Source organism: Monodon monoceros, unplaced genomic scaffold, assembly GCF_005190385.1.
Source record: "Monodon monoceros isolate NGI ecotype Baffin Bay Population unplaced genomic scaffold, NGI_Narwhal_1 Super_Scaffold_3, whole genome shotgun sequence".
NCBI classification, from domain to species: Eukaryota; Metazoa; Chordata; class Mammalia; order Artiodactyla; family Monodontidae; genus Monodon; species Monodon monoceros.
In genome coordinates this window covers 51,938,855-51,955,125 of record NW_021703780.1, presented here as the reverse complement: position 1 = coordinate 51,955,125, position 16,271 = coordinate 51,938,855, and the positions used below count along the sequence as shown (strand labels likewise).

Genomic DNA, 16,271 nt, shown 5'->3' with positions numbered 1-16,271 from the left:
GTCTCCCTCCCTCCCATCTTCCCTATCCCACCCCTCTAGCTGGTCACAAAGCACCGAGCTGATCTCCCTGTGCTATGTGACTGCTTCCCACTAGCTTTCTATCTTACATTTGGTAGTGTATATATGTCAATATATACACTACCACTCTCTCACTTTGTCCCAGCTTACGCTTCCCCCTCCCCTGTCCTCAAGTCCATTCTCTAGGAGGAGAGACAGCATTCTTTTACAGTTCTTATTTGCCCTTATGGCTGTGGTTTCTTTACATCTCTTTATAAAAAACTGTGACTTTTTGCATGTAAGTTTTAACTCATCATGTTGATTTCCATTACTTAATTTTTTTTTGGCTGGTTATTGTTACCTTTTTAAAATAGCCTTTGAAGCAGTAGGGAAATATCTTTTTAGAATTTCAAAGAGATTTAAAAAGGAGTTAATTTGCTCTGCCTTCCCCTTCCCATTAATAGACATGTGGCGGTCCTGGGATGTCTGACCCAAGAGCAGGAGGTGATGCTACTGACTCAAGCCAAACAGCCCTTGATAATAAAACTTCATTGCTCCATTCGATGCCTGCTCACTCCTCTCCACGCTCTCGAGACTATAATCCGTATAACTACTCAGATAGCATCAGTCCCTTCAATAAGTCTGCCCTCAAGGAAGCCATGTTTGATGATGATGCTGACCAGTTTCCTGATGGTATGTCCTGGGTCCTGCTGCTACTGTCTGTGTTTTGGAGGACTGATAATCAACGAAGCAAATGAAATATGCATGCTCTTTTATTGTAACTCCCTAAAAAGTAAGGATCTTTGGGGGTGGGAACGTTCTCTCCCATCTTCTAGGAGCTCATCTCTAGTGGTTTGGTGGTTTTCTGACCCTGAATAAGAGACAGATTAATCATCCTAATATCATCCTTGAAATCAAGAAAACCTCAGTGACCTCCCAGAAACAACTGAAACCAGTTGTAGCTTATAAATTTAGTCTATCTCTAGACACATTTTGTTTAGTTAATAATTTTTATACCAGAATGACAAAACCCTTTGAAAGGATACCCATTCTTTACAATAGCCTTTTGAGTGTGAAGTCATAAACTCTTTAATAAGATACATTCAAGAATCAAATATGGGAAAAGCTACCATTAAGATTTGGAGTTGGCTTAGGTCTAAGCTCTGACACTATGCTGCATCACCTGGGAAGTTGGTTGACCTTCCTGAATCTCACTTGTCCCTAGGTTGGAGATGCTATGTTACCTGCCCTTCTGATCACAGTATGCAGTAAGGTTTGGATAAGGTGTATAAGAACTGACTATAAAGTACAGAACACTGTAAATGTTTTACTTATTTTTAATAGTAAGGAGTTACATTCTTTTCCTCTACAAATTACATGATCCATTAATTCTTTTCTTAACTAAGTAATGTATAGTAATATATAACTTTATGTAAATAAACTTGAAAGTCTCCCCCTCAACACTCTCATGATTTCATAGTTAGGTAATTTCTGATTTTCCCTTTATTCCCTCAGTGTTGCTGTCAGTGAACATATTTCTGCATAAAATTTATGTACACATACAGGTAATTCTAAGAGATTTCTAGGGATAGAATTGCCCAATTAAGGGATATCTGTAAGTTTGTTTTGAGAGTTACTACCAATTACCAACTCAAAACACTTGGCCAGTTTAAGTAGTACTGATTTCCTCACCAACCCAGAATGTTAAAGTGTTTTTATTTTTTGTCATTGTGATGGATATAAAATAGGTCATCCTAATGAGCATTTCCTTAATTGTTAGGAAGACTGAGAAATTAGATATCAGATTATTTTTTAACTTTTCTAATTTTGATGAATAGAAAAATATCTTCACTTCTGAATTTCTTTGATTACTAATGAGGTCAATGAATCATATCTTGGCCAACATGTCATGTTAAGAGACTTAATGTATCACATATATCACAAAGGCAAAATTCTGACAACATACCAAACTGTCTAAATTACATAAGAATCTATAAAATCGCCACAATTATGCACTTTGGTGTATTTTAATCTATCATAAATTGTTGACTATGCTGTTGAGGTTTAGTCATGATAGCAGCATAACAGAAGTGTATGAATTGGACCTAGCAGCAAAGTGCCCTTGGAACCCTGCATAGTAGCAACAGCCTGGTGATTGAGACCTAGCTTTAGCAGCTTAATTTAAATGGGTTTTAAAGTATTTATGCACAGAGGTCACAACTGACATTTCTTGCTTCGGCTCCGCTATATATATGTATATCTCACATATATATGCACTATATAGGTATATATATATATATGTAGGGGTTTTTTTTTAAGTATTATTTCAAAATAGTCAAAAGCTTAAAAGTTGGGAGTACAGTAGAAGGAACTTTTTCTTGAACCATCTGAGAGTAAGTTGCCAAACTGACGCTCCATCACTTCAAATACTTTAGGACATACTTTCTATAAACAAAGACAGTCTCCTGCATAATTACAATATATTCATCAAAGTCAGGGAATTATCAGTGCTACATTAATAACTACCCATCCTTAGAGTTTTTCCACTTGTCCCGATAATATCTTATAGTGGAGTATCCAGTTCAGAATGTCTGTTGCATTTAATCATCACGTCTCCTTCAGTGTTCAGTCTTTTCTTGGCTTTCATGACCGTGGCACTTTTGATGGTTAAAGACCAGTTATTTTGTAGCATTTCCCTCAATTTAGGTTTGTCTGATGTTTCTGATGATTGGATTCAGATTTTGTACTCTTGGCATCAGTATCACAGAAGTGTCAGTGCATCTTTCAACTAACACATGATTTCCCTTTGCCCCAAGATTGGTGATGTAATTTTGATCACTTGATTATGGTGCTGCTAACTGGCTTCTCCACTATGAAGTTACTCATTTTGTAATTAATAAGTGTTTTGTGGAGAGGTACTTTAAAACTGTAAATATCCTGTTCCTCATTAAACTTAAATTTTATTTATTTTAAAAAAATAAATATTTATAACTGTACAGACACATAGTTTCCTGTTGTATTCAATGGGCTATAATGTTTAACTGTTTTTATTTATTTTGATGCTCAAATTGTCCTTAATTTGACCATCAGGATCCCATTCAAGCTGGCTTTTGGGTCCTTTTAACATGTCCCCATTCTTACATTCTGACACAGCAAAATCTTATACCGTCCTTGCTTCAGTCCTGGAATCAACCATTTCTCCAAGGATCGATCCTTGGTTTCTTTTAACAGAAAATGGTCTTTAAAGACTAAAGTCTGGGCACTAGGTGTACTCAATGCTGGTGGGACATCACTACTCCCCAGACCTCTTAAGTGACTAGAGCTAGGGAGTGAGTGTGTTTGTGTACACACGTACGTGTGTATACACACATGCACGCTGATTTATATCTATTGCTGTATCTGTCAAAAGCTATGTGTTTATACCAATAACTCCAATTCTAGTCTAGCACCATAAGGTTAATTTTAGTTTCTCCCTTTCCATATTAATAACCCCCTGTGAGAAACCTGACTTCCGTTATCTTGAATATACTTACTTATTTTATCAATCCTCCTGTGTGCAGCCAGTTCTCCATCCCTGCCACCACCTCCTCACCTGCGCGGATGCACTCCTCACCCTGCTGGGCTCTACCATTCCACCCTCAACTTCCTTGGCCTCAGTGCCATTCTGCTTGGGCTCTGACACATCACACCTGGTTGCCACTACATGTGGACACGCTTCTTGTTCTAGCTGAGCTCTGAAACCCTATCTTTCCCGCTCTCACGTGTGGAAACCCTCCGTACTCTGCCTGGGAATCTGTCCCCAGGCCTGTAATTTTGATAAATGGAAAAATATCTTCATTTTATGAGATTGAGGAATTGTGTTTTTACCAGTTTCTCATGTTGAGGCTTGATATATCACAAGTACCACAAAGCCAAAATTATGACAACTTAGCAAGATCACCCCCTTATTGTCTAATTCTCTTCTCCTTTACTAAGGATCATATATTTCTCATTTGTTGAAGGAAAATATCTTTGGAAATTATATAACTGAAACCTAACTGGGTAGAATATTTTTGAACTTGAGAACGTTATTTCTTCACAGCATAATACTTGATTGACTTCTGAAACATTTGAAGATAGATAAGCCTTCAGTTACACCAAAATAGTAGTTGTTCCAAGCTTCATATAGCAATTGTTTTCATTTACTGTCTATTTTCTTTTTTAAATTTGAGGTGGGGAAGACCTTATTTGACATTATTTTATTGTAAACATTGCTGACATTATCTTTTTTAACGTATTGACCTCCATTTTGCTGTTTTAATTTTTCTTTTATGCCCTGCCCCCAAGTAAAATTTCTCCTTATTTTGTTTTTAAGATATAAAACTTTTGGCGGGAGATAATTATTTTGTTCAAGTAGGAATTTGTTTTAAAATTCTGAGACTTATGAAGTATCTCTCTTACTCAGATGTGTCTGTACATATTACAGACAGATACACACATTAGTGATACATTTATCAAAACTAACAAGTCAAACCCACTAATGGCCAGTTCTAATTATGACCTTTGTAAAGTTTACCAGGGACTATAATATTCCAGAATATGTACTACCTCTAGTGAGGGTGATACTGTTATTCAAGGGAGACTCATTTCAGGCCCAGGTCCTCACCATGACCCTAGGAAGTACGTGCTGTTTTCCCATTTTACTGATAAGAAAACCCAGCCTCCACAATAATTGAGAGTGTGCTCCTATCACACAAAGGCTAAGGGGCAGAGGCTTGGTGAGACTCCAGAGCCTGTGTTCTTTTCACAGAACAACAATGCTTCTATGTGTCAGAAGAGGAAATACAGTTGATTATACTTTATCTTAATTAATTCAGTACGTTAGGTTTATCTCGTTTGTATGACATAAATAGTTCAGTTTTTAACAAATAATTTATGTGCTTTCTTTGGCAGAAGTTATTTTCCTGTCAGTCATCTGTCCAGACCATTATATGACAAGTCATTTCTAATTATCTTCTAATTACAAAGCCTATATTCATGAAGAGGAGAACTGAGTTCCTTTGAAACAAAGCATTTTCTTGAGATTTCCCTTGATTCAGCTGAAATAAAATATACTCTTATCAGAATGATTTTATGACATCTTTGAAAGTCTGATAATGTAACTTCACAGGAGTGATTTTTGAGTGGTTTATACAGATGTATTGATCCTGCTGCAGTAGTTCTTGTTAAGCCAGGAGTATTGTTCTAATGTTGGTCTATACAAATGAAATTATTATAAGACAGTTTTTATTCTCCAAGTTAAGATCTTTGAACTCAAATTTCTCATTTTTCATGGTTTTGCTCTGCATTTTGCAGAGGTTCTTCCTGATCTTCCAAAACCCTACTTTAGTTCTCCTCAGTGATCATTCTTTCCAGATTATCTCAAGTTTTTAAATTCAGTAATCACATTTTGTGCTCTGTGTATGAGTGTTTGGGGACCAGAAGTTCTTCGTGCTCTTATTATAGTTCCACAAAAGTTGTCCTAACAAACTTCCTTTTTTATAGGCAGTGAATATTATCATTACATTTTGGTTCAATTTCCCTTCCCTATCATCTGTTAGTTTTGTTCCAGTAGAAGTCATATGTTCTAGTAGTTCAGCTTGATTTCCTTTCCTCAGGTTTCTGAATCCTCTTAAGTGAAATATAACTTTTCTTTCCCTACTTGTAGTTGTGGGTTCCCTGAGACCTATAATGTCAGGCCATTGGTATCCCTAGGTCAGTGGCTAACCAGCTGGCAGGATGAGGCACAGTAGCTTCTGTTTTTATGGACCAGTTGTGAACCATGTGGCAAACTACAACCTCAAAGTTCATTTTTGGGAAAAGTGCTCTTTCCTCTTGAGCATTTCCTTTTGTAGGCAGCAACCCTCTCCAAAAGGCCAGCATACTCATGCCAAGTGAAGCCATGGAGAATACAGCTCCACAGTGTTAGCTGTCTTTCCTGGAGACTTGGGAGAGGGAGTGACCCCAGGTGTACCTTCTAGGCTCAGGCACCATGTTCTGTGATTATTTTATTCCAGAGAATGAGTTAGAAGGGAAAAGAATCTATGGCACAAGCTCAAGCAAATGCCTGCCCAAGTCCCTCAAACCTGAATTTATCATGTATTTTATCATCAAAAGAATTTAGGAAGAGCTCTGGTATTTTTTAATGTTCTAATGTGAACTTTTGGATTTAACTGTCTTTCCTACAAAGATTTCTCAAAGCATTATCTCATGACTTTGAAAAATAATGTGTCCTTTAACATTCATAAAATTCATGAGTTCATAATTATACTTTAAAAAAAGAAAGCAAAAACAAATGAAAACTCCTTGATAACCACTGGACCCAACTCTTGACTTAGAAATTTCAAGGGAAACATATTAGGTATTCTGCCTTTTCTATCAAGCAGTATTTCAGGGCAATCAAAATATCTCTAGTTGATAAACTCACTCTCAAAGAAGAATTCCAACCCATTTTTAACTCCTAATAAAATAATTGATTTAGCAACATCAGTGGGTGAAATCATTAGTTAAAAGGTTGACGGGGAACTTTACAATTGTGGGTTCAAGTTGTTACCAGTTAAATCCAGTGATCATTTATTAGTATCGCTGAAAATTGAGTACCCAGACACTGTGAGCCTCCTGGCATGACAACATAGAAGTGCATGCTGAAGTGTGTAAGGATGAAATGATACATTTGGGATTTGCTAAAAATTTTTCAGAAAAAAAGTTGGGGGGGGTACAAAGATGATGTAAGAATGGTAAAATCTTAATAATTTTTAAATCTGGGTGATGGGCACGTGGGGGTTCATTATACAATTCTCCTGTGAATTTTTATTATAAATGGTTTTAAACTAGCATTGAGGTTTTGGGAATGACAAATGGAAAAGAATATTACTTGGTCATTTTTCTTTGTTTTGGGGTTTTTTTTTTACAAGCAACTTTCTGTTTGTGTTCATGATGTTATAACGTTGTCATCCCCATACTTGTGAAAGTTGACCTATAAAGTTACAGAATTAACATCATGTCCTTATGACAGATCTTTCCCTAGACCATTCTGACCTGGTTGCAGAGTTATTGAAGGAGTTGTCTAACCATAATGAACGTGTAGAAGAAAGAAAAATCGCCCTCTATGAACTCATGAAACTGACACAGGAAGAATCTTTCAGTGTTTGGGATGAACACTTCAAAACAATATTACTTTTATTGCTTGAAACCCTTGGGGATAAAGAGGTAAAACGGCAGAATATGTAAACAATAGCCTGTTTTTCCTGTCTTGGATTGCCTGTCATTGCCTATTAATCAAGTGCTACACAGATTTGGAAATTGGGAAAATGAGTCTTTTCTGCTGCTTCTTTCTGCCTGAAATTTTCACTGTAAAGTACTTTTTCTTCCCAACCAAGCAGCTCAATGATTTTCAACAGTTGACAACAGGGAAAATGAAAGGTTGCTGATAAAATTTTTATAGGAGAGTTCTTTTTTTTTGCATATTTGAATTAGTTGTTCAAAAGTAAAACTTCCTTTTTAATAGAATGTAGTGGTTCTTGGTTTCTTTAAGACGTATTAGTTTTCAACTAGAGATGTGAAAACTTAATTGTGTAATATACCGCATATTTTATGCAGTTGTCTGCAATTCCCCCAACCCATATTAAGACCCTTAAGTTACAGAAATGGAAAATATAAAGATCGTCTACAACCCAAAATATTAAAAACATTAAAATATTTCTTCTTAGCCTACAATCAGGGCTTTGGCATTAAAGGTTTTAAGAGAAATCCTAAGGCATCAACCAGCAAGATTTAAAAACTATGCAGAACTGACTGTCATGAAAACACTGGAAGCACATAAAGATCCTCATAAGGAGGTAAGTGACCTGACAGTACTTCTGATATTATTGCGTGAAACATACAAACGTTGTTTGAAAGTACTCTTAGCAAGCATTTTCTTAATGTTCAAGGTAGTATCTGATTGAGAAGCAAACATATAATCTTTTCTGTTTAACGAATTATATTGATACCATGGCCTTTTACCTAAAATAGGTGAGCTCTAGGATATAATTTATATGATTTCATTGTCTCCTATAATTCACTTGTAGATTTCCATTTAGAGTTCACCAATCTTAACTTCACTTTCCATTTACCAATAAGAATTTGTTTTTTTAAAATAACTAATGAAGATAAGAATCATTGTTATTTTAAAGTGGTAAATTGCCTATAGGAGCTAGATGTCTGTTAAAAGTTACTCAGTAAAACAATGAGTACAGCTTTCCTGAAAGAGTCCTGTAAACCTGTCTTGTTACATTATAGTCAGGATATCCCCATCATGACCAATGACACTGATGAGATAACCAGTGAGATGAGATAATCATAAGGACTTTTATTAAAATAATTAGAAAAGCAAGTTTCAAATAGGGACTGCAACTCTAAGAGAAAGCATTAGAGCAATACATAAGCAAAAGACAAGTCAAAAAAAAGAGAGTTAAAACAGCAGTGAGACAAAATAGATTAAAGTTAAGTATAAGATTTAAAACTGTAAAACTCTCAGAAGAAAGCATAGGTGTGAATCTTTGTTACCTTGGGTTAGGCAATAGTTTCTTAGATACAATACCAAAAGCAGAAATAATCAACAAGGAAAAAAAGGGTAAATTGAACTTTATCAAAATTTAAAACTTCTGTGCTTCAAAGGATGCTCTCAGGAAAGTGAAAAGACAACCCATAACATAGGAGAAAATTTTTGCAAATCATGTCTAAGGGACTAACCACCATAATATATAAAGAACTCTCATAACTCAACAATGAAAAGGTAAATAACTCAGTTTTTCAACGAGCAGAGGATCTGAGTTGACATTTCTTCAAAGAAGATATACAAATGGCCAATAAGCACATAAAAGGATTCTCACCCTCATTAATCTTTAGGGAAATGCAGCTAAAACCACACTGAAATACCACACTTCACACACATGATGAAGAACGATAATAAGAAATGTTGGTGAGGATATGAAAAAAATCGAAACCCTCTGGGTAATTCACTTTTCAGAAGCTGTGACTGTGAATCTTATAGGAGAGTGAGCCATAAGATTTAAATCTACCTGGATTTTTAATCCGATTTTTTAAAAAATCCACTTGGTGTTTAGTAGTGGTACATCTGTAGCATCTTGCTGAAGGCTTAAAAAAACTATGTAATATTTGTACTTTAGTTATCCACCTTCTGACCTAAATAAGGCCTTGTAGCATACCAGTTTTTACCAAAGATAAAATTGACATTCTTAAGCTGTTAGAGCTGAAATTAGCTCTAGGTCTTCTGACTTGCAGTGTATTTTCCACTATACCTTTATAAGTACCTCTCACAGATTGAGAGCACAAATGAGACAATACCAAAGTAGCAGCAAAAGCAATAATTTTTACATGTTTTCAAGACCATCTTTAGAGATTACAGCTTCCAATAAAAATATAGATAATTGTTTCTTCTCTTGATTGCAGAACCAGTGTTTTACCCGCCCCAAGTCCAATATAGAAGGAAAGAAAATCATTATGAACAGTAGGGGAAATAGCCTGTTAACTTGATAACATATTAATGAAATGATTTTTATTTTATTTTGTTAATAACTTGATAAAAGGCACAAGCCCTCCTGGAGTTGAGGGTCCTAACAATGACCAGGGTCTCAGCGTGGCTGATGCAGAGGACTCCAGTCACAGTGTAGTCTAGGTGGACAGAGCCTCCACTCCCCTGCAGAACTAGACCACAATATCATGTTAAAGTTGCTTTTAATCACTGAATCAAGCCAACATTAAGAGAACACAAATGAAGGAAGAATGATGTAAAAAAGCACCATGTTTCCATCGTCTAGCTTCAACAGTTATCAACGTTTTGCCAAACCTGTTTTATCTGTACCCTCACCTTTTATGTTTGTTTGTTTAGTGTTTTCAAAGAAAATCCCAGATATCACGTCCTAGGACTTATTTCATGAAATGTATACATCCAAGCCACAGTATACGTTTTACAAAATTACTTCCCTGCTAAATGTTGAACTCTTTGTTTTAGGTGGTGAGATCTGCTGAGGAAGCTGCGTCAGTGTTGGCCACTTCAATCAGTCCGGAGCAGTGCATCAAAGTGCTTTGTCCCATCATCCAAACTGCAGATTACCCAATTAATCTGGCTGCAATCAAAATGCAAACAAAAGTGATAGAGAGAGTTTCCAAGGAAACCCTTAACCTGCTTTTGCCAGAGATTATGCCAGGCCTAATACAGGTAAGCAGCAAAGCTTGGAGGAATAAGCTATGTGTGATACATTTGGGACTCGGTTATTTTAGGCACTTGCCAGGCAACACTAGTGGCATGACCAAGCCTTCCTGCTGTCTTAGGTGTTCGGAGCAAAGACTTTCTGTAATTAGCTGTGTGTGTGTGTGTGTGTGGTAGAATATACATAACATAAAACTTACCATTTAGCATGGTAACTTACCATTTAATGTGGTTTTTTTTCTATGCATACAAACCCATACATATAAATACTTTAAAAAAATGGAATCATATTTTGTAACATGCTTTGCTTAACTTAATCATAGATTGTGAACTCTTTCCATCCAATAAATAATATTCTATAATGTAATTTTAATGACTAATATTACATAGTATGTATATTAAGATCCCTCCTGAAGAGAGTTAATCATTCATTTCTTTGTGCTTCTATAGTATTACCTTTGTGACTGTTCTAAGCCGAATACTACTTAATTGTGAGGTGCTTGAAGATAAGATCCAGATCTTTTCCTTTCTTATCTGTGCTTTGGTGCTAAGAACAGAATATACATAATAGGTGTGTGTCATACATATAGTGGGTACTGAATAAATGTTTGTTGGATGAATAACTTAGAGTAATGGTAGGGATGGGCCAGATGTTAAGATTAATTCAGCCTGGATTACAGGAGTACCCTGACTGCCAGGCCAAGGAGTTTAGGTTTTATTCAATAGTGAGGAGCTGTTGAATTCACTACAGCTGAATGCTTTAGGAAGGTTAATTCAGAGACTTTGGCAGGGTGGATTGGCAGAGGGGCAGCCCCAGAGTCAGAAGATTGCAGCTTTCCAAGCTAAGTAAGAAAGAACCCGATAAGGAAGTCTGACAGTGGAGTGGGGATGCCGAAGGGGAGGTGGAGGAGGGAAGGGCATGTCTCTGCCTGAAAAGGTGAGAAATTAACTTTGTCCAGTCAGTAAAGCTCTGTCTCCTCATCATACTTGGGATCTCCTCTTTGAGTTGCACTTCTGTCTCTGTGGAATGGTACTTTCCTCAGATCCTACAGGAGTGCTAACAAGGACTTTTCTTCCCAGGGTTATGATAATTCGGAGAGCAGTGTTCGGAAAGCTTGTGTCTTCTGCCTGGTGGCTGTTCATGCGGTAATTGGTGATGAACTAAAACCACATCTCAGTCAGCTCACTGGCAGTAAAGTAAGTAGTGCTGCTCTGTTCTAAAGATGGTGGCTGTGGGTCCTTCTTCAAAATTTAGTTCTTTGAGTGTGTTAAAGAGTAAATTTGGGGGCTTCCCTGGTGGGGCAGTGGTTGAGAATCCGCCTGCCAATGCAGGGGACATGGGTTTGAGCCCTGGTCCAGGAAGATCCCACATGCTGTGGAGCAGCTAAGCCCGTGTGCCACAACTGCTGGTCCTGCACTCTAGAGCCCGCGTGCCACAACTACTGAAGCCCGCGTGCCTAGAGCCCATGCTCCACAACAAGAGAAGCCACCGCAATGACAAGCCCAAACCGCAACGAGGAGTGGCCCCCTTTCGCCTCAACTGGAGAAGGCCTGCGTGCAGCAACGGGGACCCAGCGCAGCCAAAAATTAATTAATTAATTTAAATAAAAAGAGTAAATTTGTTATTCGGATTTTAATTAAGCTTTGCAAATCCAACTTATTCCTCTTACCGTTTGCAGTTTAGCTGTTTGTACTTTCACATCTGTTACTCAGGTGAGGTCAGCGGTTTGGTAGGGTGGTTGGTAGACTGCTGTGAAAAAAATGCCTACAGCTTCTGGTTATTTATTGATCACCAACTGACTCTCCTCACTCCCACTCCGAAATCCTTACCCCCAAAGGCTGTTTAATTAAGAATAAATAATAGTTATATATCCATGGATTTATATGCCCCCAAATATGGAACAATTGAACATTAAAAAAATTTTCCTTTATGAACTATGGTAATCAAGTATTTGTTTTTCCTCTTTCTGTTCTTATTATGATCACAATAAATGTTTAACTTTGTTATGTTAAAGTAAATTTTCCAATTAGTCCTTAAGATGCAAAAAAACACAAAATCAGTCTTGCTTTCTTCATTTCTTTGATACTATCAAAACCTTGAAATTTGTTCTAAGGGGTGAGGATAAACTATGATTGTTGAATTATGGTTTATGAACCAGTTAACTGGCAAGACACTCACCTTCATATAAAAAGTTTCCCCCAATCCTAACAGTTGTCATTACTATAATCAAATTTATTTTTTAAGTAGCAAAGGGAAGAAAAAATACATAGAAAGAAAAAGAGCTCAGGTATATACCTTACAATAAATACCTATACAAGTTATAGATAGATTAAAGCAGTGGTTCTAGGGACTTCCTTGGAGGTCCAGTGGTTAACACTCTGTGCTTCCACTGCAGGGGGCGCAGGTTTGATCCCTGGTCAGGGAACTCAGATCCCACATGCTGTGTGGCATGGCTGAAAGAAAGAAAGAAAGAAAGAGAAAGCAGTGGTTCTTAACCTTTTCTGTGTTACAGACCACTTTGAGCTTTAGCTATAATCTCATCCCAAGAAAAATAAATGCATACAGATAAATTTTACGCATAGTTTCATGGGGGCGGGGAGCGTTCAGTGAGCCTCTGAATCTTGTGGACACCAGGTTTAAAAACCCTTCGGTCAAAGAGAATGTTAAAAAAGCAAACTTTGAACAACAAAGTGGTTTTCAGAGAAAAATGTATCCAGAGTTTTGTCATAAATTTAAGTTAGGTCCTGATAATCCAGATTTGTCTGTAGAAGAATTAAAATTCAGCACTTTACCAGAATACTAGGCAGCCAGTAGTAATGTTGCCATGTGAAGACAGTAGGTAGGAAAAATATCTGAGAATGACATTAGGTGAAAAAAAAGTAGAAAACAGAATTGGATGTGCTTTGATTCCAAACTATAAAAATATGATCTCATACAATAAAGACTGCAAAATGACACAGAGAAATCAAAAACATTCTTGTTAGGAGAGCAGTGACGTAGTTGTCTGAGATCTTTGGTGCTGGAGATCAAGTGCCTAATTGCCTCTCCTGGCCCACTTCTCTCTACCCCTATGACCTTAGGCAGGGATGGCACATCCCGTATCTCGATTTCCTCATCTGTAAAATGTTGTGAAGATAAAAAGAGAGAATTTAAGGCAGTATATTGTATAGCACATACTGCTCAAATGTTTATCATTATTGTCTTAATGGTGACTTCTTTTTCTAAGTTTTGTATGTTATCACTATAACATTTTTTGAAAAGGCATGCTAGAATACTGTCCTGAACAAACTGAGACTTAAAATTTTTTTTTTGAAATTCTTAATGATCAACAGTAACTGGGGCGTTATAATAACCCCTCAGTCTAAAATATCTTTTGAAGCTCACATATGTATAATTTTTTTTAATGAGCATCTTACAGTAATTGAGAGCAGCTTTCTCAAATGACGTGTTTGGCTTGAATCTGCAGATGAAGCTACTGAATCTTTACATCAAACGCGCACAAACGGGTTCTGGAGGAGCTGATCCCACTACTGATGTTTCTGGACAAAGTTAGTGAAGCTGATGGAAGTGAACCAGGTCTCTCAAAGAAAGGACAGACAGACCACCGTCATCAATGAAAGGAAATTTTCAAATACATCTTTTGGAAGTTGCCATTGTTTCCCAGTTTTAGTTTTTTGTTTTGTTTTGTATTTTCTGTAACAGAGGGCTATCCTCAGTCTGCATGTAACTTTTATGATAGTTATTCCAAATTCAAAAGAAGCAGTATTAACATCAGTTGGTCAATACAAAGTAATTTTTAATCTAATTCATCATTTCACATGTTTTACTTCTTTGTCCTCCCATTAACCTTTGCCAATGTTATGACTGTATACATTTTTTAAAATGCTGGTTAAACAGGAATGCTTAAAGCTTTAAAAGTTTAACAGTCTAAAACATTTTTTGGCCTTTATTCAAATGCAGAATAATATTTTTATTGCTACTTTGAGTTTTGTTCCGTATCATGTCCTATGCTAGAAATATTGAAATGATGTGAAATAAAGCAGGACTAATCTGAACTACAGCTGGACTCTGTTGGTGTGATGGTGATACACGTCATTAATTAGTTGCAACTTCTTTGGGGTGATCTGTAGTTTAAAACTAAGACCTCAAAGAAATGTTACAGAATCAGCCAGTTCTGTAAGGCTGATATCCTTTGTTGGTTGTTGATCTTGCCATCTTTATTTAAAACCATGTCCCCTCTATGATCCCTTAAGAAAGCTGTACCAAATCATCAGCCTGTGTTTTTCCTGTTACTTATTAAAATAGAAGGTTTCATTGCAGGGTTTTTTGGTTTGTTTATCTTTGTTGTGAATGATGCTTTTTTTATTTATTAATATCAAATTCACTTATGAATAAACTTGATAATGGAAACATAAAAAAAAAATCAAGTGCATGTGTGTCCTTGACCGTCTTCTGTTTCTCATTTAATAAACAAACTAATTATTGAGACATGGGAGTCGACCAGCACCTTTTCTTTAAATGGTGGAACCTGGTTTCCTTTTACCATGAAATTGTCTTACTTGAAAACATTGATCCTGATGAGAGAGAAGATGGTGCCAAGGTTATTATCTTTGTATAATGGGCTCAAATTCTCTACCTCTTCAGGGCTAATACTTTTAACTGAGCTGCTGCCTATAGTGTCTTTTGGAAAACTATTAAAAGGGTGATTTTCTGTTACTTTTTAACAAATTTTTTTAATCACCTTTTGCTACACCTCTTATTTTCATGTGCAACCAACTTTCAAAAATTACCAGTTTTGGTGGAAGGCAAATTTGGTAATTTGGAACCAGGATACCAATGATTTCTCATCTTGACTTTTTAAAAAATCCTAACATAAAGTGAATTTGACTGGAAAGGCAAATACCTATTAGGGAGGCAATTTGCTTTTGTTACAGAGTTATCTGTACTTTCTTTGTTTAATCAAAAAAATGTAGAAATGTATGTAAAGAATTTAAGGCAAGAGTTCTGAATGGATGATTTGTGATAGGCTTTTACCTTCCTTCCTTTTTGTTCTAGCAGCAGGAAAATAGTTTCTCTATATCCCCCCCTTTATCTGTAACAATTTTGTTTTCTACTGTTAATTACATTGTGTATTTATAGTTCTATGCTTACTGTTGTGCATATACTGGCAATAAAACTGTACATAACATTACTTGAACAAATTAACAATGTATATCAGTTGTTTTTCCGTCTCACTGTGTGACAAGTCACTTAACTCATAACTAGGTTTTTAAAAATGTTTAGAAAGTCCTGTTTCAGTGGTATTCTCATGAATTTGTAAGTGCATCCAAGGAGAAAAGATCTGTCAGGAGTAGCAGCCACAATCCAATGTATATAGCTCTATATGCATGTATATATTATAGCTTATCCTTAAAAAGAAAAGGTATTTTAAACATTGAACTCATCTCAGTAATGCTTTATGTTCCATGACCTTTGGTATGTTTTATAATCATTTTGGATCTAAACATTGATCTAATTTTGACCTCTTCTTTAAGGTCCTGCTCTAACTACTGTTGACAACTAAATAGAGTCGCTTAAGCTGAATAATAACTCTACTTGAAAACTTAGATCAAACACCTGGCATCTAAAGGCAGGCACTCAAGAAATGAATGAACTGAGTAACAGAAGAGTATGGTTTAATGTGACGAAGTGAAAGCTAAGTCATGTTTAAAATTCTGTTATTTCAGTTGATAAGACTATAAGAAAGTTATTGTTGACTATTCAGATTGCTATATATAATACCTTTAATTTGTTCATTCCAGAAACATATTAAGATGTCAGCTATTAAAGAGTGGTGATAAAAAGCTACTGGTTAAATTTTTTTCTTTCTGCTTTTCTCCCCTAAGCTAATCATCAGTGTCATTCATTTACCCACGCTGCTGAGCACCAATTAAAACACATGATTCCAGGTTTTAAAACATGTTTGTTTCTTGTGGGTTTTCAGAATCTGTAATAGACTTCTGACATTTTCAAGTAAGATATGATTTGAACCTGAGGTTTCAT

The 16,271-nt window shown here is 36.2% G+C and overlaps 1 protein-coding gene across 9 annotated transcripts in view; it reads left to right on the top strand.

Annotated features, from left to right (window-relative positions):
* Positions 1-15,373, top strand: part of CLASP2 (cytoplasmic linker associated protein 2) — a 177,705-nt gene extending 162,332 nt beyond the window's left edge. For all 9 annotated transcript variants that reach the window (XM_029241792.1, XM_029241789.1, XM_029241791.1 and 6 more), the window contains 6 exons: positions 462-690; positions 7,031-7,224; positions 7,725-7,853; positions 10,031-10,237; positions 11,309-11,425; positions 13,696-15,373. In XM_029241792.1, the coding sequence (XP_029097625.1) occupies positions 462-690; positions 7,031-7,224; positions 7,725-7,853; positions 10,031-10,237; positions 11,309-11,425; positions 13,696-13,782 (963 nt within the window). In that variant the 3' untranslated portion in view covers positions 13,783-15,373. The remainder of the gene's footprint in view (positions 1-461; positions 691-7,030; positions 7,225-7,724; positions 7,854-10,030; positions 10,238-11,308; positions 11,426-13,695) is intronic.
* The last annotated feature ends 898 nt before the right edge of the window (positions 15,374-16,271 follow it).